The sequence below is a fragment of the Notolabrus celidotus genome, chromosome 12 (assembly GCF_009762535.1).
Source record: "Notolabrus celidotus isolate fNotCel1 chromosome 12, fNotCel1.pri, whole genome shotgun sequence".
NCBI classification, from domain to species: Eukaryota; Metazoa; Chordata; class Actinopteri; order Labriformes; family Labridae; genus Notolabrus; species Notolabrus celidotus.
Genome location: NC_048283.1, coordinates 35,476,725 through 35,504,679, shown reverse-complemented (window position 1 = coordinate 35,504,679; position 27,955 = coordinate 35,476,725). Strand labels below are relative to the sequence as shown.

Below are 27,955 nucleotides of genomic sequence, written 5' to 3'. Positions count from 1 at the left end.
TTTTTAATTTTGGTACATATATGCTTCCATAATTGTCTAGGAATGTGTGAATAACTTTATAAAGTAAGTCGAATGTGTTCCTCTATGCATGTTTTGTTCACATTGTGCGCGCGCAAGTACATGTAGTTCTCATTTTGGAGCAGAGCGCGCGCTAACAGGAACCGGAACACCCTTTCAAATATCTAAGTATCCCTCCGCCGATGTTCTGTTTCAATAAATATAACCCGTGACAGAGAAATAACAAAACAAATAATCATTGAAATTGGCTGCACGACACGGTGAGATGAAAATCAAACTAGTTAAGGCATTTATTCTGTACCAAAACATGGCAAAGAGGTCTATTTTTCACGGCGGTAGCTCTTTTCCTCCCTACCTCTTAACCTCTGATGACGTTTATGGCGCCAGAAATCAAGGGTTTAGTGTTTGAGCTGGTGTGTGTGTGAGAGCGTTTGTGTGTGTGTCTGTGTCAGCTGCTGGAGTTTAACCGTTCTGTGTGTTATGTCAGCGGGACCGTGAACACAGATAACAGGCAGGACTGTAACAGGTAATCCGTGGTTGGTGAAAGTGTGAGGTCGGTTTAGAGTCAACATGGTGATCCTACGCAGCAGCAGCGGTGGTGCTGTTGGAGCAGAGTCGGGGGCATCCACTCCTAAAAGGAGGATCCTGGATCTGGATAGCAGCGCCGAGTTCCTGTCGCTGCTTCCCGCGTCGCAGAGAAAGTCCGCCCGGGTGACTCGGTCCTCCCGGGCCCTGGATGACAGCTTCAGCAGCCCGGACCACAGCTCGGCCAATGTAAGCATGCACACTCAGATTATCTGTGGCGATGAAATAACTGTCTATCTGAAGGGAAGGATCTGTGGATACAACTTTGTTGTGTTAGCCACACTAGCGTGCTAAGCTAACTAGCTGCTCTCCTTTCAGCTTGTCATTCATTAAAACAGACACACATGTTCTGAGTCTAGAGTTTCTCCTCATACCTAACTGATGCTGTCTGTCGGAATAAACCAATATGCAGACACTGTTTATAACTCTATTGTCAAATGTATGGAGAAATCAGACAGTTGTACAATTTTAGTTTTGAGACATGTGTTATAAAATTCTACAAGGAAAGCAGTTAAGTCATCAGCATGTAAAGCATTTATTCTCCAGCATGGTGGTGTGTTGTGGTCTGGTTGTGGTACAGTCTGGGGTTCACTGAAGGAAGGGGGTGTGGTATCTTTGGAATCGTGCTGATTTTTCAATATCTCACTTAGAATATCAAAAGTTTGATCTGATTCCTAAAGAGGGACATGGAAAGCTTGTAACCTGTAACCTGAAATCTGCACAGAGCAACTAAATAAACAACATGCTCTCTAGCTTATGAGCACACTCCACAGTGATAATAAGTTCTACTGAACAGTTAATATTATTCTTAGAGTATTTACTTTCAGGATTTCCCTTCACACTCATGTAAACTCAATGCTTCCAGAGATTGTGGTCAGTAAAGCTCACACAGTTTGAATCTTGCGAAGTAGAAAGTCATGTAGGTTACTTTTACTGATGTGAATTTGATTATTAAATTGTCTCAATTTGTTCACATGATTAAAATGAGATTTGAATTCAATAAAGCAGACACCAGTTGTTTGAACTCTTAATGCTTATCTTGGTTGTGATAGGGACACGCAGATATGAAGCCAGATGAAGGAAATGGTCTCCAGCACTCTCTGCGGACCCGGGGACAGAGAGTCAAACTCGAGGTCTCTTTTACTGAGATGGATCAAAAGACCAGCTCTCCTGTGAATGAGGAAAAGACTGGAGGAAGCTGCACCAGGTAACAGATCAGTGTACTTTGATATGCTAGTGGTAAATGCTACTTTGGGGTTATTTTATGTTTGTTTACATAACCTCTGTATTTAATCAACCAATGATAAAACGTGTCATTCTTCTTTTCAGGAAATCTTCCAGGCTGCAGAGGGAGGGGAAAGCATCCAGTGGCAAACAACAAGCAGGTAACCACTGCTCCAGTTGAATTTCTTTACCATGAACTCTGAAGCTTTTAAAACTAGAAAGTATAAAAGTCAGCACACTGAATACTAGGGATGTAAGGATACACTCAACCCACGATTTGATTCAAATCCTGATTTTTGGTTCACGATACGATTCACTCACGATTCTCTAACATCTTTCAAGAAAACTGGATTGAACTCAAAATTTAAATAACTATTATTTTATTTCAATTCTCAGATATGGACAGTTAATATAAATTTGTTCTCTTATATTTCTTTGTAAACAAAGTCATAATTTTTCATTTTTAAGGTGTGTTGTAACTCAAATTAAACCACTGCACACTTTTTTTCCAGCAAATTGCAAAAAAACTGAAATGACCGTCCAAAAATACCTTGTTGGAAAATTTCAGAACAATTATAGAGAAATGGAAAGTGAACAATTCCTAAATGAAAGTATTAAATATTAAAACAAATAAGGTCTATCTCTTTAAATTAGGGATGTCAATTTAAAGTATTTTCCGTGATCGATCTTTGGAAATGTTAACGATCAATTATCATTTAATCATTAAAAAAACGTGAATGTTTTTCATGTCGAAAATAATGACAAATGTGTTTTTTTCCCCTAAATCAAATGTTCCTTCATGACACAGTGTATATAAGAAAAAAAAGCGCTCATGGAGACCTGTCACTCAGCTGCAGCCCCCAGCTGAGCGTCTCCGCTGTGATCAACACCTTCAGTCAGCTGATTCTGAAACATGCTTTAAAGTTAAAACACCTCCACTCAGCGAGTGATGAGAGAGCAGCACAAGAGACTTCATGATGTTGAACAAGCAGAGTATAATGAAGATAGCGCCCTCTACTGTTTAAAAATAATATCCAGATACAAATGTTGTTGAATTGATTTTAATCCACCCTTATTTGTATCGATGTTTTACCGTCTTGTGATATATCCTTCCATCCCTACTGAATGTACTTGTACAAGTTTGAGTTCAGTGTTCGAGTGTGCTTCTAGGAAGCCCTCAAATGTTGGGCGACATGTAGTATTTAAGAGACTAATCCTTCAACAAGTACTATTTACGTTCATGCCTCAGATGTTCCAGATGAAGTGGAGGGCTCGTCCACCCCTAAGAGGAGCCGCTTCAACCTACAGAGCCATGATGAAGAAGAAGAGGAGGAGGAAGAGGAGGACCAATCTGTGCGACGAAGTTCAAGAATCACTAGATACAAACGGCGCTCACGCAACCAGTCGGTGCTTTACGACCGCCTCATCACCAAGTGGGTTCAGAACCATTCGCTCCATGTCCTTTTAACCCCTCGATCACTGCCTGTAGTCAAATATGGATCTGACCCTTGTGCTTAAAAGTGATGAAGACACACTGTGATTACATCTTACAAGCTCTCCCCTGGTTGTTCCCTCAGTACTGCAGAAGCTGTTCTCCAGAAGATGGATGACATGCAGAAGATGAGACGCAGACTGAGGAGCAGAGACACTGGAGAAGAGGTGAAAACAGTAATCGTCACTGGTTTATTTGTAGCTATGCATTTTAAAGTGTAATTCTTGTGTTTATGTTGATAGTACGCCGTATGTTACACTGATAAAGTGTAAGTAACTTTAAAACAGTAAACTAAACAGCATCAATCTGTTTTCTCTGAGCAGCTGGGCATGTACACCAGAGGCAGGATGAGGAGGTCTCTGAGGACGGATGTGGAGAGCAAAGACACAGAGAAGGAGAACCAAGGTGAGCCTGAGTGGGTTTAAGAACAATCAATCAATCAATCTTTATTTGTATAACGCCAAATCACAACAAACGTTATCGCAAGACTCTTTTACAAACAGAGCAGGTCTAGAACACTCTATGTCAAATTATGAACAGAGACCCAACACCAAGACAGGATAAGACTCAGTCTGACCCCACCTTAATCCACCATGAGCATTGCACCTCACAGTATTTAGCTAGTTACAGTGGAGAGGACAAACTTCCTTTAACAGGCAGAAACCTCGAGCAGAACCAGACTCATGTTAGACAGACATCTGCCTCAACCAAGTTGGGTCTGGAAAGAGGGATAGAGGAGAATAAGAGAGAGAGGAGCGGTGATAGTGATGAGACGAGTAGTAGAAGCTGTTGCCGCTGGAGTCCAGCACGTCCGTATCAGATTGAGTCTGGAACTTCCACAGCAGGAGGACGTCTACGGCAGCTCAGAGGAACCTACGAGACAAGGGAGCTCAGGGACTCCAGAAAGGTCTATGGTTAGTAACTTTAATGGGACAGGCAGAGATATCTGGGTGATACCTTTTATAAATCAAGCTGTTTGGGTCCATCTGGTACCACATCTGAAATTCAGACTTTCATGGCCGCGATGGTTTAAGTTCCACAAGAAATATTAACGGCAGGAAATACACAAATCTATTTTCTTTCTCTTATTCTTTTTAAGCCATTTTTGTATCGCTTTATTGAAACAAAATGTGTTGATTTTGGTTAAACTAGTGCTAACAAGTGATAAAAACTTCTAATTAGTTACACAGTGATTAGTTGATTGAGACAGCACCTCAGCTGATGGGTATTAGAGAATGTCTTTCTCAGTATCTGTTTGTTTAAGAGGTGATTGTCCACTCATTACTCAAAGCAGATTTGCCTCCTCTTGGATGAATAAAGGAGATCAAAATGAAATGTTCAAGCAGTTTCTTGTCATCAGCTTCAGACATGTTTGTGTACCACCTGTGCTCAGTTGTGTGCTCACTTACGTAAGAGGTCAGGGGACAAACCCCGGACATGATTAAGCTGTGCTGATTTTTCTGTGATCATTTAATCAAGATAAACATGTTACCTTCACAGCTCCAGAGCCAGCCTCAAGCGGATCCTGGATGAACTGCAGTTTTTAGCACTTCCACACTGGCCTCATATTTTTAGACAGGAGATTGCTGCTTGGTTTAAACACATCATAATTCACCTCTGTTGCGCCCAGCAAGGTTATTATAGTTTTGCATTTTTCATTAGTTTTTATTTTTATTTCGTTTTGACTTTTTGTTTTCAATTTCAGTTTAGTTTTAATTAGTTTTTGAAGCGGGTTTGCTAGTTTAGTTTAGTTTCTATTTTTTGAAAATGCTTAGTTTTAGTTTAGTTTTTATTAGTTTCAGTATTAGTTTTAGTCTTTTTTGCCTGTGTGCCTGGCCGGGGGTTAGCTTCTGTTTCAGGGTAAGGGGCCTGGCCGCTCTCTCTTGCCTTGACAAGGTATGCTAGGTTAGCCGTCTTGTGTGAGCTTTTCAAATGGACTTTAAGATTAGTGGGATTTTCCCCCTTGAGAAATGGTCCACATATTTTATCACCTTCCATTGCAAGGCACTTACTCCTATCAGAGACAGTCATGCTTGTGAGAATGAGCCAACTGAAGTGAAACTGGCAGAAAACAAACAAAAAATTCATATCCTAAAAAATAGGGAATACTGGTGGATACTCTGAAGGATAGTACTCTCCCTGGGGTGTCGGTCAGAACACACTGGACAGGAGACAGGAGGGAGCTTTAACCGTTTAGTGAATATTCTCCTTGTACAGCACAACAGTACAGCAGACCCAATGAGGCCACAGAGGAATAGGTATGAGTGTGGTCGGAAACACATCAAATAAATACACAAACATAAGGGTGATGGTCACAATATGGACACTTAGGCTAGCATTACTGACCCTCTATAGTGTTAAATAATATGGTGACTCACTGATACATCTTTAACAATAAAATAAGCAATGAACAATAATCATTGATACAGAGATAATGATTCAGATGCTACCACTACAAGTATACTAATAATCATATCACTCTAATACCACTGCCACCAATTAACCATTAACACTTATAATGATAAATGAACAGAACAGGATCATATGGGTGATTAATAATATGAGATGACGCATGCGCTCATGGCGTCTATTTTCTCTCTCGGGAGTTTTAACACACGTGAATGCTTATGGACAGGAAAAGTCAGTTCTCCGTCTCATTATACTTACTTGTTGGGCATTCACACAGGAACGGTTATAAACAGGGCAGGTAGTCGGAGCGAGAGAGTTCGTCTCGATTTAATCCCCCTGCAGTTCTGCCTCGCTGTGAGTGCGCGCGCCCGTCAGCTGCAGGCTCCGTTCGGCGCGCTCCCGCGCAGATGCAGAGAGCAGAGAGCAGAGACGTCCATCCGATCAGTCTCTGACTTTATTACATATCCACTCAAAATACTGAGTTTAAGACGAAAACTAAAGACATGTTCTCTATCATTTTAGTTTATTTTAGTTAGTTTTGTAAACTCACAATACAGTTTCAGTTAGTTTTCGTTTTTTTTGTGAAGCCTCGTTTTTATTTTTATTTCAGTTAACGAAAATGTTTTTTCACCTCTCGTTTTCGTTATTTCGTTAGTTTTCGTTAACTATAATAACCTTGGCGCCCAGCTGCTTTTGAACTGTTACAGAAACATGAGGTTGGTCACCAGTTGTATTTCATGTTTTTAATTATTTTCCTGTAACAGGAGAGGATGGGGATGACCATCATGATGATGATGATGAAGAGGAGGAGGATAGAGAAGATGAAGAGGAGGAAGAAGAAGAAGATGAGGATGAAGATCGCGAGGATGAGGATGAGGAAGAAGAGAATCAGAGGCGTTATGACTTCAGACAGCGGAAGACGGTGGTTCGCTACCAGGCTCCACAGGACGGTACTGCTTCGGTTTAACTGGATCAAATTGTTGAAATGAAAGATATGACGGCACAAGAGCATATAGAATATTATATTAACAGTCCTTCATGCACACTTACTGAATTCCCCCAGAGCCTTTCAAGGGAAGCACCATAAAGGCTGTAGTTTGGGTAGTCTCTGTGTTGTCATTGCCTTATCCTCATTGAAGGAAACATATCTGTAGATGTAGACAGGGATGAGGAAGAGTGCAGGGTTAAAGCACCTTCACTATCATTTTGTATATGTCTGAAATTACTGATCACAGATTTTGTCATACAGTTTGATTTAGTTGGCTTTATAAATCACATAGTTTTAAGATATGTGTGGAAAGTATTATTGTTACCACTGCACTGATATCATTGTTAACTCAAATGTAGATGAAGCGGCTCATGTTTTATTGATCCGGTAAACTTTCAGTTCACAAACAGAGCAGGTCTAGACCGTACTCTATGTTCCATTATTAACAAAGACCCAACATCAAGACAGGATCAGATCCAGTCCCATGTTACAGACAGGACTCAGTCTGATCTCATCTTAATCTACCATGAGCAGAGCACTTTACAGTGGCAAGGACAAACTCTCCAGCAGGACCAGACTCATGTTAGACACACATCTTCCTCCACAGATGAACATTGAACATCTAGGAGTTTATAGACTATCAACTAATAGAATATAGACACTAGTATAGATGGTCCATGTAACAATTTTCCCACAATGCAGCACATTGACTGTTAGCTACATGTCCTCAAGTCCTAAGCTAGTTTTACTTAGCCCTGTATCTGGTCTGAAGGTATGCTACTCGGTGAAGTATGTTTATAGTCATAACATAATTCATATTTAGGGAATGCTGTTGACTTTTGTTAGAAGCTTATATTAAATACTGCCCTTCTGATGAGTCCTGTCGTGTCTTTTAGAGCCCAGAGAACCCAGAAAACGCAGCATGTACTTCAAAGATCACTCGTCTCCGACCAGACGCAGGTTTCGATTCAGCTCCACGGCCCCCAGGAGCCCCTACAACAGGAGAAGACCCAGCAGGTGAGTGTCGCACAATGAACTGAACATTTGCCTTTAAGTAATGTGATTCTCATAAACATTTGATTGGTTGATTGACCACTATTACGTAGAATTAAAAGTCACAGTCAGCGAAACTAGTCTGACTCTCACAGAATCCAGAATAGGACCACACACCCATGAAGACTCCTAAATTTGTACATATCTTTTTTTCTCTTCATCCAAACCTCAGGAGTAGTTCTGAGAGGTAAGATGAACTACTTGTCTTTGTGGGTGTTCATTGTTAGTTTGTAGTTTGACTTTGGGTTGATGTCTGTCTCTGCTGGCACGGTGGACGTTGATAGTTTGAGTTGTGACCGTAAACAAAACTTCACTTCAAGAAGGAACCATTGTTTTGAAAGGCGCTTTATTATTATCACACTTTGAAAACAACAGTAGCAAACTCAGGTCATGACTGTGGCAGCATACATTAATAAACTGACATTAATAAAGCCACAACTTGATGATATGCAGCCTAGGGATGGGCAATGATCTTCAAATATTCGAATATTCGTTCACTTTGTAAAAATCTAAGAGTTACTTTGAACATTTTCACATTTTAAAAGTACAAGTTCACCGGTACTTGATTGTAATACGGTATTCCCGCCAGACGGTGTCTATAGAGCGTCTTAGAGCTGTTTGCTAAAGTCATTTAAGCTAGGGTTGGTAGTAGGGATGTACATTTTAAGTATTTTCCATGATCGATTTTTGGAAATGTTAACGATCAATTATCGATTAATTGATTAAAAAAATATATATATATTATTCTTACGTCAAAAACGATGCCAAATAGGTTGTTTTCCCCCTAAATTGTATTTTCTACAGCAACAAAAATGCATCTAACTGACTGTATTGAATACGGGCACACGTTTGACACGCAGAATATCAACGATCAGGCTCATTAAAATATTCTCAGCGGACATAGTCTTATAAAGTGAAGGCTCATAATACTAACAGAAAAGTACTTCAGACTCAAAGTGTCCAGTTTTCTGCCTACTTGTTCTTATTGAGAAAAATAAACATGTGTATTCGGTCAGGTGTCAGCCGGGAGCGCAACCGGGTCAGAATCAGTCCCGCTGGAGAAAAGCCCAGACGGCTCTGATGTTGCTGCTCTGTAAACGTAGCGTACCAGAATTTCTCACCTGTCTGTTGCCTTCGTATCCAAAGGTGGGAAATATCCTGTTTAAAGTTGTCAACCTTTGTGTCCGTTTTGTTGTTGGCAGCAGTTTTGTATTGATCCTCTTTTAAAAAGCGCACGTGGAGACCTGACGCACAGCCGCAGCCGCCAGCTGAGCGTCTCCGCTGTGTGCAACACCTTTAACAGCTGATTCACATCGAAACATGCTTTAAACTTAAAACACCTCCCTGATAGATGAGTGTAACATGAGAACACATGATGTTTGTTCCACGTGACGGAAAATTGATAACAAAAATGTGTGTTTCGAGTAATTTCTTAATCAATTAATCGATTGCGGTCATCCCTAGTTGGTAGTCACGGAAAACTAGCATGAATTTGAATGTAGCATTTCCTCAGGACTCCGTCTAATCCCTACCCCCCTTCCCATGGAGCTCCTACAAAACGACGCCCCCGCCCACATGCACGAGCGCCGCTGATTCAGGACCATATGATGGTGACTGATTCAAAACCAAGCGGCAACCTCCGGTCTCAAACTATGAAGCCCATGCAGAAGTGTTATAAACTGCAATTCATTGAGGATCCGCTTGAGGCTGGCTGCAGAAACACCAGAAACCACACACACACCCATTCAAAGAAGACGATCTTTGCAGCAGAAATAAACATGTTTACAGCCTGGTTCAAAACACTGTACGAGGGGTCAAATTTGTTTTTAATGCAACGGTTCAGAAGATTGACAGAGGGGAACACATAGCTGTTGGCTAAGAGGCTCAAACTCTTCCTCTTTACCTCACACTATGCCTGGTTGAGTTAAGCATAACCAATACGGCTCCACCGACGATTGGCTTCAAAACAGCGCTCAGGAACAGATGGGTGATGTCACGGATACTACGTCCATTATTTATACAGCCTATTGTCAAAACCGGTCCTCAACACATGGTTTGTGTTTTGCACTACGTCAACTCATGTCTCACTCAGCGGTAAGAAAACACCAAAACATTCTCATAGTGAAAGTTAAAAACACAAACAAACATGAAATGTACGCTCTGCAGGAGGCGGGCAGAATGGCAGGACGGGATTTGATTGGTTTCATCATTTGGCTCCTGATAGCAGGGATTGGTTGGTGTTTTCCCAGGTTTACTCCGGCTGTAGATAGCAGCTTTTTTTACCTCTTTTTTAAGAACACATTATGTATTGATTGTCATCAGGACACAAAGATCATTTTAACCAGTAGAACAAAGAGTGGATCTAAATCTGACTACCAACCCCAGCTTTAAGTAACAGAAGAAGAAGAATGCTAACTGCATTTAATAACAAAAGAAGAAGAAAACATTAGCGACAGTCACACAGTCTCCATTTCTGAATCTCACACTACTATACATGTATTTCCAGACTGAGCATGGCTGTAACATGTAAACACACACGCCACGCTGCGTCACAGAAACACCGACATAAAGATGGAGACGCTGTCAGTGCCCGCTACTAGCAGCACCTTGTCAAGTCAAGTCATGTGAAGTCAACTTTATTTATATAGCACATTTAAAAACAACCAGTGTTGGCCAAAGTGCTTTACAAGGTAAAAAGTAAAAATTACATGAAGACAACAATAAACAACAACATAACAGGATATTAATGTCCTCTTCATGAGGAGAAGGCCAAAGAGAAGAGATGGGTCTTCAACAAAGATTTAAAACATTCAACAGTTGGGGCCGATCTTAATTGGAGTGGCAAGCCATTCCAGAGCTTGGGGGCTGCTGCTGCCAAGGCTCGGTCTCCCTGGGTTTTAAGGCGACTTTTAGGCACATCCTCAGTGGAGCAACAGAGTCCAAAGTGCTTGTGCAGGTTGTGTTAAAAAGATTCACAATCTCATCAGTACAGAGAGCATCAGAACTGTCCATATTATAAAACGCAGAGCCTTCAAAAACAGCTGAGAACTGTGACATAACATGGCGGTTAATTACTCGGCTGTAGCGCGCAGGAGGACAGGACTTGGCCAATGAACAGGGCACAATAGTGCTGAACAAGACAGGTAGATGGTCTGAAATACATGTATCACAGATTTCATTGATATGCAAACCTAAGCCAGAAGACAAGACGAGGTCATTGTCCTGCAGCTGGTTCATGAGACTGCCACAAAAACAGGCTGTTAATGGTGTGTGTGTGCGTGTGTGCGTGGTGGTGGGTGTGTGTGGGTGGGTGATGGTTAGAGCTGTAGTTGGGCCTTTTAAGTTAGACCCGAGCCCGACAGAATTCTGCCCGAACCCAAATGACCTACATTTTTTTAAAGCCTGAACCCGTTTACAGCCCGACTGCCCCGACATTTTTCATTACTGGTCTGGCTAATATTGCGAGTTTTGGGTAGGATGGTCTGTTGATCTTCCACCAGCTAAAAAACATCAGTTTCATCTTCCATGACAGTCGTTTTAATGTAGAGAGATACCTCGTCATCTTCCCAGTCAGCTCGCTGTACATTTTCCCACTCCTCAAAACTCGTTTTTTTGCTGGAGGATGAGCGCGCTCGACTCTGGAGAGCTTTGGGTCTCAAGTCTCCACATCTCGTCCTGCACCTGCAGCACCGTGCAAGGCTCGCAGAAGAGAGCAGTCATGAGCATGTACGGCCTCCCTGTCTGAGTGTGACAACATTCTCAGCTGGTTAAATTTTGGCCAGAGGAGAGGAATGATGCGATTTTATAGATGTCCTGTATTATCCTTTTATGTACGAGCCAGTGCTCATGCCGGCAACGCACGACTGCTTGCTGAGGGGAGTCCAGATTCACCTGACCGCTCATTTACCGCGCAAGCCCAAATTCCAATGATCACCCACCCACCCATATTTGGCCGAACCCGAACGGTCGGGTAAGGTCGGGTCGGGTTCGGGTTCAGACAAATATCTTCAGCTCTAGTGCTGGTGGGTGATTATGGGAATAATGGTGGAATAGATGCCAATGATTATCAAATAGTATTTTGGCTTGAAATGCCCATCCCTAATGTAACCACAGAGTTTAGTAAAAGAAGTTTCTCTCATGGTGTGTTAGGTGTCATTCATGGTGATAGTCATTTCACACTGTGGGATGAGTCATTTTGCACATGATACCTCCAGAAATACTAGTTGTTGTTTTGAAATGCTCTGATTTGATTTACATTTAAACAAGTAGAGTCCTCTTTGTTCAAAAACACACAGAAGCCTTTTCAGAGCTTAAAGAGAAGAAGAATCTAAACTTGAACAGTGCTTAGACTCTGACTCTCTGTTGTAAATCACCTGAAAGTCGCTAAGATGGAGATTCAGAGAGTGATGATTTTACTGCATGTTCTGCGTCTGCAGGAGGAGACATGCCTTTCACAGCAGCGACTCCACTTCCTCATCTTCAGATGAAGAGCAGTTCCAGAGACGGAGGAGTAAGAACAGGAGCAGGTCGGTCAACAGGTGAGAGCTGCAGCTGTCATACGAGACAGGTTCAGGTAGAGGAAGAGGACAGCAGAAGGCAAAGAGAACAGAGTAACAGAGGGAATAAATAGACAGAAATAACAACAGGTCTATAGATTCAAATCAGAGAAGTAAACTGTCACTGTTTTATTCATGTGGCTCTGCATTAATGTTAGCTATTAACTAGGGATGTAAATGTCAAGTATTTTTCATGATCGATCTTTGGAAATGTTAAGGATCAATTATCGATTAATCATTTAAAAAAACGTAAATGTCAAAAACAATGCCAAATGTGTTTTTTCCCCTGAATCAAAATTTCTTTCATGACACAGTGTATATACTGCGTGCACAATTATTATGCACGTGAGTTTTTTTGTGAATATGTTAAAAACTACGTTAACAGTCGTTTTCAAATTTGTCAAGAAGTCAGATAGTGAATATATTTCTTCAACTGTGTGGTTAAAATGATGCTTTTCAAATTACGTTGGCTGTGTTTTTAAATTAATGCAGAATCTTCAGAAATATTATTATTATTATGCAAGTTGGTGATAAGAGCATATAACTTGTAAAAATTAAAAACACCATTTTAAATGTTCTGTTGATTGAAAATAGTAATATTTACTACAACTGTATTCAAACTTCAACAAAAACAACAGTTTTCTTTACATTTGTTACAAAATAAAACTGTTAATGTCTTTGAAACATTTCAAATCTAAAGTGTTTTTCAAATGTCCAATATAACCTCCTTTTCTTTCAGTGAGGGTCAGAGGTCACTGTAAACTGATTTAGTTTCTGATGACTTCTCTGCTGACTCTGTGAGCTGTACCTTGTATGGCTTTCCAAAGAGGCTCTTTGAGCTGTATTTCTGCCATCACTGTAAATTATCTCCTTTATTATTGACCACAAGTTCTCAGTCGGGTTGGGATCAGGTGAGCAGGCAGGCCAGTTCATGAGGCGATCCTCTTTAAAGCCCTGAGATGCCGTCCTGTCCTGGGAATAACGTGAGACATGTGACGGTGCATTGTGCTCATGCATGAACACGAGCATCTTTTTCACTTTAGCTGAATGTCTTTTCCTCCATGCAGGAAAATACAAAAGAGGATCGCCTCATGAACTGTCCTGCCTGCTCACCTGATCCCAACCCGACTGAGAACTTGTGGTCAATAATAAAGAAGATAATTTACAGTGATGGCAGAAATACAGCTCAAAGAGCCTCTTTGGAAAGCCATACAAGGTACAGCTCACAGAGTCAGCAGAGAAGTCATCAGAAACTAAATCAGTCTACAGTGACCTCTGACCCTCACTGAAAGAAAAGGAGGTTATATTGGACATTAGAGAAACACTTTAGATTTGAAATGTTTCAAAGACATTAACAGTTTTATTTTGTATACAAATGTAAAGAAAACTGTTGTTTTTGTTGAAGTTTGAATACAGTTGTAGTAAATATTATTATTTTCAATCAATAGAATGTTTAAAATGGTGCCTAGTTCTTAATTTTCACAAGTTATATGCTCTTATCACCAACTTGCATAATAATTTGACACGCTCATTTCTGCAGATTCTGCATTTATTTAAAAATACAGCCAATATAATTTGAAAAGCATCATTTTAACCACACCGTTGAAGAAATACATTCACTATCTGACTTCTTGACCAATTTGAAAACGACTGTTAACATAGTTTTTAACATATTCACAAAAATACTCTAGTGCATAATAATTGTGCACGCAGTGTAAAAGTGATGATATTGAATATCTTCAGATCATATTGAGGTGTTCAAAACGTTAAACACACTGAATATCATCATGTGGAGCAGGCTCATAATCTCTGCAGACACACAATCATAAAAGTGAAGGCTCAGACTTCAACAAGGGAACTGAAGACTCAGTGTCCAGTTTTCAGTCTACTCGTTCTTATTGAGAAAAATAAGCATTTAAAAGGGTCAGGTGTCAGCCGGTAGCACAACCGGGTCAGAATCAGCCCAGCAGTGGAGAAAAAAAGCGCTCGTGGAGACCTGTCACTCAGCTGCAGCCCCCAGCTGAGCGTCTCCACTGTGAGCAACACCTTCAGTCAGCTGATTCACATCCAAACATGCTTTAAACTTCAAACACCTCCCTGATAGCTGAACCAAATATGAGACCACATGATGTTCGTTCCACGTGATAGAACATCCAAACAAAAAAAAGTGTTCGAGTAAGTTCTTAACAATCAGTTAATGGATACTTGATTAATTGGTGACATCCCTACTAGTAATCAAAGAAAAGATGAGATCTCCTGTCATACAGAATATTTTCTACAAACTCTGCAAGAAATGAAGGCTGGCCCATGTGAGTGCAGCAGGTGACAGTCAGGAAAATTCAACATGATGCGACATGAACAGGAGTGGGCAAGGTGACAGCATTAATATCACGACAGGTGCACAGCCTGTGCAATCTTTATGCACATACCAAAGCTCCTCTCCACTCTTTCTGCACAGCAGCGTGTTCTTGTTCAATCATTAGTTGATAGTGTAAAACATCTTACACGTAGAAATCCCCTGACCCGTGGGATTCCCCAAAAAATGTCAGCTTCTACTCTATATCAGTGCATGTGTCAACACATTGGGCTGAATGCATGTGTGAAAAGGACTTGTGTTTTCATGTGTGTCCTGCAGATGTCTGCCCTTTAACTTTGTGAAAGAAGACCTGCTGGGAATCCACAAGGACAGGATGAAGATTGGGGCGAGCCTTGCTGATGTGGACCCCATGCAAATAGACAAAACGGTAAGCTGTAGAGAGGGTTCAGTTGAGCTCTTATAGTTCAATAAAGAATAAAAGAACTTGAAAATAACCGATAAATCAGCTGGAAAATCTCAACTTCCAGCTCAAACAGGACTAAGGGATGGATGATTTGTCATTTTGGATGTCATCAGCAGATCTATATAATCAAACAGTCAAAACAAAGCTCCTCTCTTCGTCCAGGTGCGGTTTGAAAGTATTGGAGGTTTGAGTCGACACATCTCAGCGCTGAAGGAGATGGTGGTCTTCCCTCTTCTCTACCCAGAAGTCTTTGAACGGTTCAAGATCCAGCCTCCAAGGTAAACAACGTGTGTCTGTTGAGAATGTAAAAACATGTTCAAGCCGTCATTCTTCAGACTGTGACTGGATAACTCAGCTACTCTGTGTCGTCTCTGTTGCATTCAAACTTTGTGTAAAAGATGGATTATCAGTTCAGCAAGGAGGCTTTCATGTGGCATAAGACCTAACTAAAATATCACATTTAATTCACAGGAACAACTCAAGTTATTTCAGTTTGCTTATTAATGTCAGTTTTTAGATTTCATCTGACACTTACTTTTGGGACAGTGCCAGAGTTTATGAGTTTTTGAAGATAACATGACCTCCAAAAATAACAAACTACACTTGTTCTTAGGAAACTTGTGAGCATCTGTCTGGCCTGGATTAAAAAAACGTGCTCTAGACCGGAGGTGTATATCTAGGTCCAAACTTCTGAACCTGTTTCTTGTGTTGGTTCCTGTAACTCTTCACTGTTGCCGCCTCAGGTTTTGGCTTTACTCGACGGTTTGATTATTCTGTGAAAGTCTTTAAATCCTGGTTACACAAACCATTAATGCCTATTTGTGGTCTCTGTCTTCTTCTCCCTTGCTTCTAGGGGTTGTCTCTTTTACGGTCCTCCGGGCACGGGGAAAACCCTCGTAGCCAGAGCGCTGGCCAATGAGTGCAGTCAGGGGGAACGAAAGGTGTCGTTCTTTATGAGGAAAGGAGCGGACTGTCTCAGTAAGTGGGTGGGAGAGTCTGAGAGACAACTACGACTGCTTTTTGATCAGGTAAACAAAAACTCTCCATCAACTTACAACATAGAAACACTTAGGAACTACGGATGAGTCAGCTTTTTGGTTTCAAGCATGATTTAATCCTCTCAAAAACTGAGTGTCTAACACATTAACAGCAGTAGATGACTCAGCATATTCTGACGTTCTGACAGCACCTAACAGTGGAAATGTTTTGCATTAATTAATTTAAGCTCTAAAGTTAATGTATCTTATAACTTCTTGAATCCCTAGGCATACCAAATGCGTCCGTCCATCATATTCTTCGATGAGATTGATGGTTTGGCTCCAGTTAGATCCAGCCGCCAGGACCAGATCCACAGGTAAGCTGCACTCCTGAGCTTACTCAAGACAGTTACATGGGACTTCCACCAGATCCATGTCTGGTCCGGCTCCGTGCTCTCTCGTCCGTCAACACCCACCGGTTGCGTTTTTGGAACGCAGCACGGAGCAGGACCGCCAGACAGCTGGAGTCATGTGACCAATGTTTTCCCACTGTAATCACTGAATCAAGGATTCTCCTCCTCCTCTACTCATCCATGTTGTCTTTCTGGTCCTCTGAAAACCTCTGACCTGTTGACTCCAGGCCTGGCTCCGCTCATCATGACGGTTTGTTGTTGTACTTAAGTGTAGGGATGTAAGGATACACTCAACCCACGACTCGATTCAAATCTCGATTTCTGGTTTCATGATACGACTCACTCACATTCTCTAACCATTTTCAAGAAAACTGGATTGAACTCAAAATTGAAATAACTATTATTTTATTTCAATTCTCAGATATGGACAGTTGCAATATATATTTGTTTTCTTATATTTCTTTGTAAACAAAGTCATCCTTTTTCATTTTAAGGTGTGTAGTAACTCAAATTAAACCACTGCACACTTTTTTTCAGCAACTTGCAAAAAAACTAAAATCAGCGTACAAAAATACCTTGTTGGAAAACCTCAGAACAATTATAGAGAAACGGAAAGTGAACAATTCCAAATGAAAGTATTAAATATTAAAACAAATAAGGTCAATCTCTTTAAATTAGGGATGTAAATTTCAAGTATGTTCCGTGATCGATCTTTGGAAATGTTAACGATCAATTATCATTTAATCATTAAAAAAACATGAAAGTTTTCAATGTCAAAAATAATGACAAATGTGTTTTTTCCCCTGAATCAAATGTTCCTTCACGACACAGTGTATATTACTGACGGTATTAAACAGCTACAGATCATATTGAGGTGATCCACTGAATATCAACGTGAGGAGCAGCTTATAAATAATCTCTGTGGACTCATGGTCATAGAGTGAAGACTCAGACTACAACATGTGGATTTACTGCAACAGGACAACTGAACAGGATCAGATTTTGGACTCAGTGTCCAGTTTTCTCCTTCTTATTGAGAAAAATAAGCATTTAAACGTGGTCAGGTGTCAGCCGGGAGTGTAACCGGGTCAGAAAAAAAGGCGCTCCTGGAGACCCCCAGCTGAGCGTCTCTGCTGTGAGCAACACCTTCAGTCAGCTGATCCTGAAACATGCTTTAAACTTAAAACACCTCCACTCAGCGAGTGACGAGGGAGCAGCAAGAGACTTCATGATGTTGAACAAGTGGAGTATAATGTAGATAGCGCCTCCTACTGTTTAAAAATAATATCCAGATACAAATGTTGTTGAATTGATTTTCATCCACCCTTATTTGTATCGATGTTTTACCGTCTTGCGATATATCCTTACATCCTTAGTTAAGTGAAATACGATCTGGTGATAACTCAGTGTTTTTTGTTTTTTTTTTCATTTTGTTTTGGTGCCTGACTTCCTGTCTTGCTCCATGTGCTCTGCGATGAATTGATGCGTCGTGCTCCGGCATCCAGCAAGAATAGAAGTGTTGTGTATCTGATCCGTTGTGTTCCGACCTGCCGGGTCAGAGACGCAGCAGGAACGCAACGGAGTGGATCCAGTGGAAGTTAACACATTGACTAGAATAGAAACCGATCAGATCCGGTGCTGTGACGGATCGGAGACGGACCGGACATGGATCTGGTGGAATTTTGCCGTAACTGTGACAGATGTATAAGATGCACTTTCAACCTTTTATGTCCTCTAAAAAGTGAGCTGCGTCCTTTAAACCAGTGCAGCTAATGTGCCAGTGTAATATAATAATATATATATAATATAATGCAGAGAGATGTATTCCATTGTTTTACCCAGAAGATGCAAGCTTTAATGTGCAAAGCATGCTTGATACTTATCCAGGCGGAGCACTCTTGCAGTGCTACATTTTGTCCATTTTCTCCCTCATTAAGTTACAATCGTACATAAAAAGAAAACTGTAGTTTACTATGAAGTAAATAAACCATGCAGAGCTCTAGTTTGATTAAAAAGACTCTTCAATATGTGACACCAAGTGACCAGCAGAGGGGGAGTTCATCCATACCTCATGACAATACCACCGGAGGGTGTGCTCAACTGCTGTACCGGTAACTGTCAGGGTGGCGATGACAGATGGGACTCAGAAGAGCTCCTCATCTGCATAGAGACTGCATGTTGTTAAACACAATGGAGATCTTCATGCAAGAAGTTTGAACCTTTTTTTTCACACCCAAGGTAGAAGAGTGAAAACATCATGTCACTGTGTGGTGGGTTGCCTGATTCCCTGATTTCCTACAAGACATCCACTTTTTATTTTATTTTAATCAGCATTAAGCATTAATACTCAAACAGTTTATACAAGAAACATCTTATCTAATAGCAAACCAAATTGTCATTGCTGAATGACTGAAACAATCTGTTGAAAGTCATGCTTTATGAATTGCACCATGTTGACAAATTAAAGTCATTAATGTGTCTCATGGTAGTTGCATCCTCAAATCAAAAGTGCTTCACAAAACAATGAGACAGAAAACAACAGTAATGGTAAAGTTATAAAAGGCATGATTATAAATAAAATACTTCAAAATAAAATAAATCAACACAGTAAACTTAATTAAATACGTAAGCGTGGAAAGAAAAGTGAAAAATCAGGTAGCATTAAAAAGATCAGATGAATACAATAAAGAAATAAATCATTAAATAAGATAAATAAATGTTAAAGCAATGATTCCAATAATAATGGAGTCCAGGGCTAAGAATAAATGACTCCAAACTAAAAGTTAGATTAAAAAGGTAAGTCTTAAGTTTACTTTTAAAAACATCCAGAGAGCTCGTTGTTCTGATGTCCAGGGGCAGAGAGTTCCACACCTTAGTGGCATCAAAACAGAACGCTCTCCCTCTGTGTGTGAGACACACGAGGAACATCCTCTTTGTTCTGAAGAAACTGTTATTATAGATTAAAATACTGACCCTTCTATCTTTTACAGCTCCATTGTGTCGACACTGTTGGCTCTCATGGACGGGTTAGATGCAAGAGGAGAGGTTGTTGTGATCGGAGCTACAAACAGACTGGACTCCATCGACCCAGCTCTGAGAAGACCGGGGCGCTTTGACAGAGAGTTCCTCTTCGGCCTGCCTGACAGAGAGGTGAGGAGATGTAGATACATTTAAAGGAGAACCAGAGAAAAGCGAAATCCAAGTTGTTGTGGGGTTTGAGTCACTTGGCACAGTGGAGACTGTCATCCTGTAAATACTGGAGCAGAACTTAAGCTGCTGTGATCATATTTTGTATGGCAGGCAAGGAGGGACATTCTGAAGATCCACACCAGACAGTGGACTCCAGCACCCTCAGAGAGCTTTCTGGAAGAGCTGGCTGATAAATGTGTTGGTATGTATGCAAAATGAGCTCATCCTGTATAATCTCATGCCTGCATGTCTGAACCTAAACTGTGATTTATCTGCATACCAAGAACTGACACACGAAACCCAGACCCAGGTTTCACACCTCACACTAAAAGTGATTGTGTCATTGAGCTTTACAACAATGTGCTCCTCTGTCTGTCTGCCAGGTTACTGTGGAGCAGACATCAAGGCTGTGTGTTCAGAGGCCGCTCTGTGTGCACTGCGGCGGCGCTACCCACAAATCTACGCCTCATCACAGAAACTTGTGCTCGATGTCAACTCCATCACTATCACAAACAAAGACTTCATGTGTGCCATGTCCAAGATGGTGCCTGCTGCTCAGAGGTAGAAATGAAATCCTTCTTATCAGGTGCTATGTGTCATTTTGCAGTGTAGCTTTTCTTGTAATGTTCACGGTTGCTGATTCTGATGTAAACATGATGCTGATTTTGATCTTTAGGGCAGTAGTGTCACCCGCCAAGGCCCTGATACCGGCCATTCGTCCTCTGCTGAGCGCCGCCCTGCAGCACATCCTGCACAACGTCAGCAGAGTGTTTCCACACGCTGAGCAGGGGTTGAAGAGGAAGAGGGAACAAGGTGCAACCTCTTTGCCTTTACATCTGTTTTCTTCACAGTCATGCACTTTCATTTAATTTAACCCACTAATTCTCTCTTCTACAGAAAGTTTTAACAGATAAAAAACAAAACGACTGTTCATTTGCCTTCCTAGAGTCAGGTATCGGGAGTAGCAGCTGTACTGAGTGTTTGTGCTCCTGTGTTTATTCCAGATGCGACCTGTGGTGTGTCTGAGGACGAGCTGGTGTTCAGTGAGGATGAGGACTCAGAGGTCCTCTCCGGTGGACAGACCAATCTCTCCCAACTCAGAACACCTGCAGCAAAGGGACTTCTCAGCCTCGGCAGGTTGGTCAGACGTTGTTCAGGCAGAAATGTAATGCAGAGATTTATCAAACTTCTTTAAATGGATGACCGGTCCTGCTCCTTTAATCTTAGATATGAGAGGAGGAAAACAAATGGTCTCTAAAAAGATTGATCAGTCCGAGCATCTCTCTGACTTTATCCATCTCACTGTCTCTGTCATTTCTCTGTGTATAGGAGCGTGCTGAGCCATCCCACCTCATACCGCCCCAGACTGCTGTTAGAGGGCAGGCCGGGCTCAGGTCAGAGCTCCCACCTGGCTCCTGCTGCCCTTCATGCTCTGGAGAAATTCACTGTGTACACGCTGGACATGGCTGTGCTGTTTGGAGCCAGCGCCACTGCACCAGAAGAGACGTGTGCTCAGGTAACTCATATATCCAAAGTCAAACTGAGGTACATTATTAGTGAAAGTTAAAGACATCATCATACAGAACTAAAGTAGACTCCAGGAAGTCTCTGCTCATGCAGCCTTGTCAAATTCAGTGTGTTCTTCTCAGTGGACTTCACTGGCCAAAATGGCTGCCACAGAAACTGTAGCTCATGGGCCCCGCCTCCTTACACAGGGGGGCAGTGGGGATAATTATGTTCTACAGACAAATACTCATATCAAAGAGTCATTATGATGACAGAATTGAAAAGTATTACTTATTAGATTTACATCCATCTTTGCCGGTCTTTTGTTTTGCAGATCTTTGTGGAAGCGAAGCGGACCTCACCCAGTGTCCTGTACATCCCTCACATCGGACAGTGGTGGGAGACTGTAGGTCCAGCTTTGAAAGCCACCTTCCTCAGTCTACTCAGCTCAATCCCGGCCTTTGCCCCTATCCTGCTTCTGGCTACATGCAGCCTGCGATACGATCAACTCAGCGTGGAGGTAGAGAGACACAGTTTGCTTTGAGTGGTGACACAAAGTGCAATAAGACGCCACGTGTCTACTTTTCTTGAGTATAAAAGGATTATTAAAAGAGAAACTCTTCTCTTTTTTTTTCTCATCACAGCTGCAGGAGTTGTTCCGATTGGAGTACGGAGAGGTTTTCCACGTCCAGGTCCCCACCAACAGAGAGAGAAGAAACTTCTTTGAGGATTTGATCCTCAATCAGGCAGCAAGGGCCCCTGCGTCTAGAAAGAAAGCTGGTAAGACTTAGCTGAGGGTGAGAATGAAATGCAGATCTAAGCGAGCTCTGTGTGATGTAGCAGTGAGCAGTAACGTTTTTGAAACTGTGTATCACTTAAGGACTCACACATAGACTGTATAAAATATGGACGTAGTATCTGTGACGTCACACATCTGTTTCTGAAGCGCTGCTTTGAATCTAATCGTCGGCGGCAGCCATATTGGAAATGTTAAACTCAACATAACTGCTGTCGAGTGAGTGTGATGTAAAGAGGCTGGGTTTGAGCCTCCTCGCCAACAGCTACAGTGTTCCCGCCTGTCAATCAAGTCAGCTGTGCCTGTCATGATGGAAAACTTGGAATCCTAATATCTTCAAAATTGCCGCGTTAGAAAAAAATTCACCCCCCCGTACAGTGTGTGAGAAAGAGCTATCCAGACTACACTTGTCTTTTGAACCAGGCTGTAAACATGTTTATTTCCTCTGTAAAGATCATCTTTTCTGAATGGGTGTGTATGTGGTTTCCGGTCCTTCCAGAGCCAGCCTCAAGTGAACACTAGATGAACTGCAGTTTTTAACACTTCTGCATTGGCTTCAAATCTCGTTGCCGCTTGGGTTCACACTCAGTCTTTTAATTCATCTCTTTACTGTGTCCGTCTATCCTCCTTGATTCAGTGCTCCGTGCTTTGGAGGTTCTTCCTGTTGCCGCTCCACCTCCTCAACGGCAGCTAACAGAAGAGGAGACCCAACGATTGGAGGAGCAGGAGGAAGGTACCCTCAGGGAGCTTCGCCTCTTCCTGCGTGACGTCACCAACCGCCTATCTCAAGATAAACGCTTCAAAGCTTTCACAAAGCCTGTGGATTTAGAAGAGGTAAGTGTTCCATAATATTGTGTTGTCCTGTTTCCTGTTGGCTGATAAAGCCTTTTTGTATTTCACTTGGCTCAGCAGAGATTGATGAAGTTCTACTGGTTTGTTGTTGATAAGTTTGAACCCTTCACCTCACAGCTGTGCTCACAGTAGCCTCTTTGTCATCTGTTTCAGGTTCCAGATTACGCAGAGGTGATCGAGAAGCCAATGGACCTCTCCACGGTTCTTTCAAATGTCGACCGTCATAAGTACGGGACTGTCAAAGAGTTCCTTCAGGAAGTGGATCTCATCTGGCAGAATGCCCTGGAGTACAACCCAGACAGGGACCCCTCAGGTCTGCACAGAGATACCATGCTCACAGACAACATACATAATACTAATACCTACATATGATAAAGATTAGAATAACTGTTTCATGTATTTTATTGTGAAATTCTGTTTCTGTGCATTTCCCTCAGACCGCCAGATCCGGCACAGAGCGTGTGCATTGAAAGACACAGTCCATGCCATCATCAGAGATGAACTGGATGAAGATTTTGAGAAGATTTGTGAGGAGATCAAAGTGTCACGAAGCACAAGAGGTGAATACTGTGTGTACGTGCATGTAGTTGGAAGGCTTGTTTGTCTAATCCTGTCCTCAGAGATCACACTGAGATCCTGTATGAACCCAGCAGTTGAGATCATTTTAATGACCAGAGACTTCATATTTAGTGGATAATCATTAATTTAATCCCACAGTTTCTTTTTTTTTTTTTTTTTTTTTGCTGTTCAGGTCACTCCAGCTCTAACAGATAGAACTCCACCTTTTTTGCTGTTAGAATGCTGACAAAGACCAGACAGAGAGCCCACATTACACCCATTTTAAAGTCTCTGCAGTGGCTTCCAGTATCTTTTAGATTTTAAGATTATTTTATTGGTTTTTAAATCTCTTAATGGTCTTGGCCCTTCTTATTTATCAGATTTGCTTTTATCATATGAGCCAGTGAGAGCCCTCAGGTAGTGGACTTTTAATTGTACCAAAAGTAAGAACAAAGACTCACGGTGAGGCAGCTTTAATCATCACAGCCCTCAGGTCTGTGGAACACCCTAGCTGAGGATCTGAGGGCTGCACAGAGCATCAACATTTTTAAAAGCAAACTCAAGACTGACCTTTTTAGTCTCGCTTTTAACTGAGTTTCACTCTTATAACAATTTAATTCACCTTACTTTATTTATTTATTTATTTATTATGTAGTTCAAAGTTTAGTCACTTTTATTCTGTTTTGTTTATTGTAAGTACAGCATCTTATTTTCTTTTAATGGTTTAATATTTTAGTGTTTTATATTCTTAGAAATGTATTTTATTTTGGTGAGTTTAATTTCCTGTGTTGAGTTTTAACATCTTATGTTTCCTCCAGTGTTTCCTCATTAAGATAACATGAGAGCGTTTCCTCACTTCGTTCAGCAACTTCTTTTTGATTTGATTTTATTGGGGGGTCAATTTTATATCTTTTTCTTAATGTTTTCTATTTGAAGTTGTCTTATGTACAGCACTTTGTGTTACAATGTCATTGTATGAAAAGCGCTTTATAAATAAAGTCTGATTGATTGATTATTTCTTATATCCTACCTCCAGTTCCTCCGGTGGTTTAGACTGAGAATAAGTTTCATTTTTTGTCTTTCACAGATTGCTCTTCCGTCAGGTTCGCTCCGTCCTTCTACCACGTCCTTCCTAAACAGTCCAGACTTCCTGCTGAGGTCAAGATCACTGAAATGCCTCTACAAAGAGAGCCAGCTAGACCAACAGCTGCCATCACTCCAACTTCTAGTGCCTCTGCTGGTGCAGCATTTAAAAACACAGGTAAAGACCGCTGAAGGTGACAGGAATGTAATTATTAACATAAAATAAGTCTCACAAGAAATCTCTCTTTTTATTCATCAGTCCAAAAGAAGAAAAGGAGGAGAAGTCGCTGGTCTGCAGGTGTCTACGCAAAGAAGAAGTCTTCCTCCTCTCCTCACACCTCCAGAGATGATGCACACATGGGGTCTGATGATGAAGAGGAAGATGGGGATGATGAGGAGGAGGTTGAGAGGGGAGAAGCAGCAGAGTGTAATGAGGGGACCGGGGAAGAGGATGATCAGATGGTGGTGGATGAAGAGTCAGGGCCTGCAGCAGTTCAGGAGGGAAGCTCTTCAAAGGAGGACAGTGAGGAGGGGACTGAGGGAAAGAGTGAAGCTGTTGAAGACGAGGTCAGCGTGTGTGAAACAGAGAAACCTGAAAGTGAAGAGAAGACAAAGGAGGAAAAAGAAACCGGGGATGAAGCTTCCCCAGATCATCCAGGACAGTCAGGAGAAAACAGTGAGGTGTTAAAAGAGGGCAGAATGGAGTGCAGTGAAACTATTACAGAGAACACTAACAAGGACAGAAACACTGAGAAAGAAGAAGATACTATAGTTCAATCCAACAAAGAGGAGAGGAAGGAAATCAACAGCCAGGAGCCCACACAAACTGGGACTGACAAATGTCAAACTGCAATCGAGGCGGATGATGGGAGCAACTACATAGAAGCTACAGAGGAGGCAGAGCAGCACATCCCCCCTCAACCACTAATGACTGCAGAGGAGGCAGAGCAGTGCATCCCAGCTGAACCAATGGAGTTAGAAGCAGCAGAAACTTCAGTTGGAAATGTGGCCTCTGCAGCTTCCAGAGGAGAAGAGGACACTGGAGCAGGTTTGATATTTACATTGTTAACCTTTTATCCACTAACTCCAGGAGAACAGGCATCTAGTAAGGTGAAGCCTCAGTGTTTGAGAGGGAACATGTCAGACTGTGATCTGTCACAGTGGTCTAAACACTTGTTTGTACGTCTGTGTCAGAGCGGAGTATGAGGCGCATAACCCGAGCTCTGAAGAACACGGTGCAGCAGCAGCAGATGATCAATGTGGACAAAGCTCTGCAGATCCTGGACCAGGAAACTCCTGCTCTGGTGGTGGATAAAGTCAAACTGAAGGTGAGTAGTGTACCATGGTCGTCTCATAGACTGTATAAAATATGGACGTAGTATCCGTGACGTATTGTCTTTCCTTTGCTTCTCACAGCAATCAGAAGTCAAGTCTACAATTCTCTTTTCTTGCACCCAGACGTTTTCTAACAGGAGAGTTACATTTGACAAACTTGAAATATGGTTTTCATTCTTTTCTTTTACCTTAAACTCCAAATCTCTGCAGGAGCTTTTGGAGAGAGTCGTGTCCAAGACTGACGGTTACGAGGTCTACAAGCTGGAAAAACTCTACGCTTTACTCTGCCAGAGCATCTATAGACACAGACGAGACTACAACAAAACTGCACTCACACAGGTGAGCGTGGGTCTGCTGAGAGGATGTGGAATGTTCTTTTTTACTTCAGACGTTCAGACCTTTCACTGCAAGGAAAGCACTGGAGTAATAAATGATCTTAAAGGCACTGTCAGGAGTTTTTAATGGATGTTGACATGGCCTCACTCTAATGCTGAAGCTGCTTTATGACTGACACAGTAAAAGGATATCATCAGTGATAAGATCAGTTTGGTCTTTACACTGAGTTTTCGTGCCTGTGTTTAGGAAGAATTTCAGAGTTGATATTCAACACTCACCTGGAAGTAACAATGTTTAGAGCTCTGTCTGTAAAGTTTGGCAGTGAGGACTTAGTTGGCAAGCAGGAGTAGGTTTAGTTTTCGTCAGTTAATTTACTTTCATTCTCTTCCTAAAAAAATGGTCAAAAGCAACACCTTTAAGACAGCAAGTGACGGCTGTCATGGGAAATGTAGTCTTCATTCTGGAGCAGTTTATACTTCATCCAAAGAGGTCACTAGAATCAACACTACATGACACTTCCTCACATTGCCTTTAACAAAAAGCTACCCTTGACAAGCTTCTTCATTAACATTGTGCTTTTCCATCACTGATGGGACAAACATCTCAAGTTAAGAGGCCTGTAATATTCCAGTTATCACATTTTAATATCAGATTTATTTACAAGGAGTGACGGGATTATTGACTTCACTGTATTTCTTCATTTCAGACAAACATTAAAAAGAAACATGATTATTGGTAGCCTCAACATTGAGAATTGCCATTATTATTATATATATTGTGCACTGATATCAGTGGCTACTAGGGATGTAAATTTCAAGTATTTTCAGTGATCGATCTTTGGAAATGTTAACGATCAATTATCGATTTATCATTAAAAAAACAAAAACATTTTCCATGTCAAAAATAATGCCAAATGTGTTTTTTCCTCTGAATCAAATTTTCCTTCACGACAGTGTATATAACTGACTGTATTGAATATCTTCAGATCATATTGAGGTGTTCAAAACATTAAAGATGCTGAATATCATCATGTGGAGCAGGCTCATAATCTCTGCAGACATCCAGTCATAAAAGTGAAGACTCAGACTTCAACAAGGGAACTGAACAGAATCATATTTCAGACTCAGTGTCCAGTTTTCTGTCTACTTGTTCTTATTGAGAAAATAATCATGTGAACGTGGTCAGGTGTCAGCCGGGAGCACAACCGGGTCTGAATCAGTCCGGCGGTGTAGAAAAAAAGCGCTCGTGGAGACCTGTCACTCAACTGCAGCCCCCAGCTGAGCGTCTCCACTGTGAGCAACACCTTCAGTCAGCTGATTCACATGAAACATGCTTTAAACTTCAAACACCTCCCTGATAGCTGAACCAAATATGAGACCACATGATGTTTGTTCCACGTGATAGAACATCCAAACAAAAAAGTGTGTTGGAGTAAGTTCTTAACAATCAATTAATGGATACTGGATTCATTGTTGACATCCCTAGTTGCTCCTTCTAATGAGTAACGTTGTGAAGTTGCATTAACATGCCGTGGATGTTGTCTTTTTTCCGAGCTGCTTGAATGTTTCTAATCTGTTTCTCTTTTTGTCTTCTCGTTGAACTAGGAGTTGGAACAAGAGATCGAGGACTTCTGCAGAAACGGTGTGACCGTTTTTTAATAACAATGGTCACCATATTCTTAGCTTTGTAAATACACAAACACTTGTTCTATTTTCTTAGACGTTTACTTAACCCTCTATTTGTGCAGTAGCTAAATCTTCCTATCACATTTTTGTTTATATTTAATTAAATGTTTTTTGTCTTAA

At 41.4% G+C, this 27,955-nt stretch overlaps 1 protein-coding gene and 1 non-coding gene across 3 annotated transcripts; both read left to right on the top strand.

The window, feature by feature from the left end:
- Window positions 1-88: 88 nt before the first annotated feature.
- LOC117822287 (ATPase family AAA domain-containing protein 2-like) lies at window positions 89-27,955 on the top strand. 2 transcript variants are annotated; one of them, XM_034696938.1, is made up of 30 exons: window positions 298-792; window positions 1,656-1,810; window positions 1,933-1,988; window positions 3,077-3,260; window positions 3,405-3,486; window positions 3,643-3,724; window positions 6,493-6,678; window positions 7,613-7,733; window positions 7,942-7,956; window positions 12,206-12,307; window positions 14,961-15,069; window positions 15,268-15,383; window positions 15,959-16,133; window positions 16,371-16,459; window positions 19,486-19,645; window positions 19,796-19,886; window positions 20,068-20,245; window positions 20,361-20,497; window positions 20,689-20,821; window positions 21,014-21,200; window positions 21,525-21,710; window positions 21,835-21,970; window positions 22,624-22,820; window positions 22,992-23,151; window positions 23,276-23,398; window positions 24,484-24,657; window positions 24,739-25,527; window positions 25,674-25,807; window positions 26,025-26,153; window positions 27,755-27,955. In XM_034696938.1, the coding sequence occupies exons 1-30, from the start codon at window positions 589-591 to the stop codon at window positions 27,806-27,808; spliced, it is 4,644 nt and encodes a 1,547-aa protein (XP_034552829.1). In that variant the 5' UTR covers window positions 298-588; the 3' UTR covers window positions 27,809-27,955. The 2 variants fall into 2 exon arrangements, with proteins under 2 accessions (XP_034552830.1, XP_034552829.1); XM_034696939.1 differs by lacking the exon at window positions 7,942-7,956 and having other exon boundaries at window positions 89-792.
- Window positions 21,300-21,435, top strand: LOC117823581. The gene has a single exon (XR_004633432.1). It is a non-coding gene; the product is annotated as a small nucleolar RNA SNORA5 (small nucleolar RNA).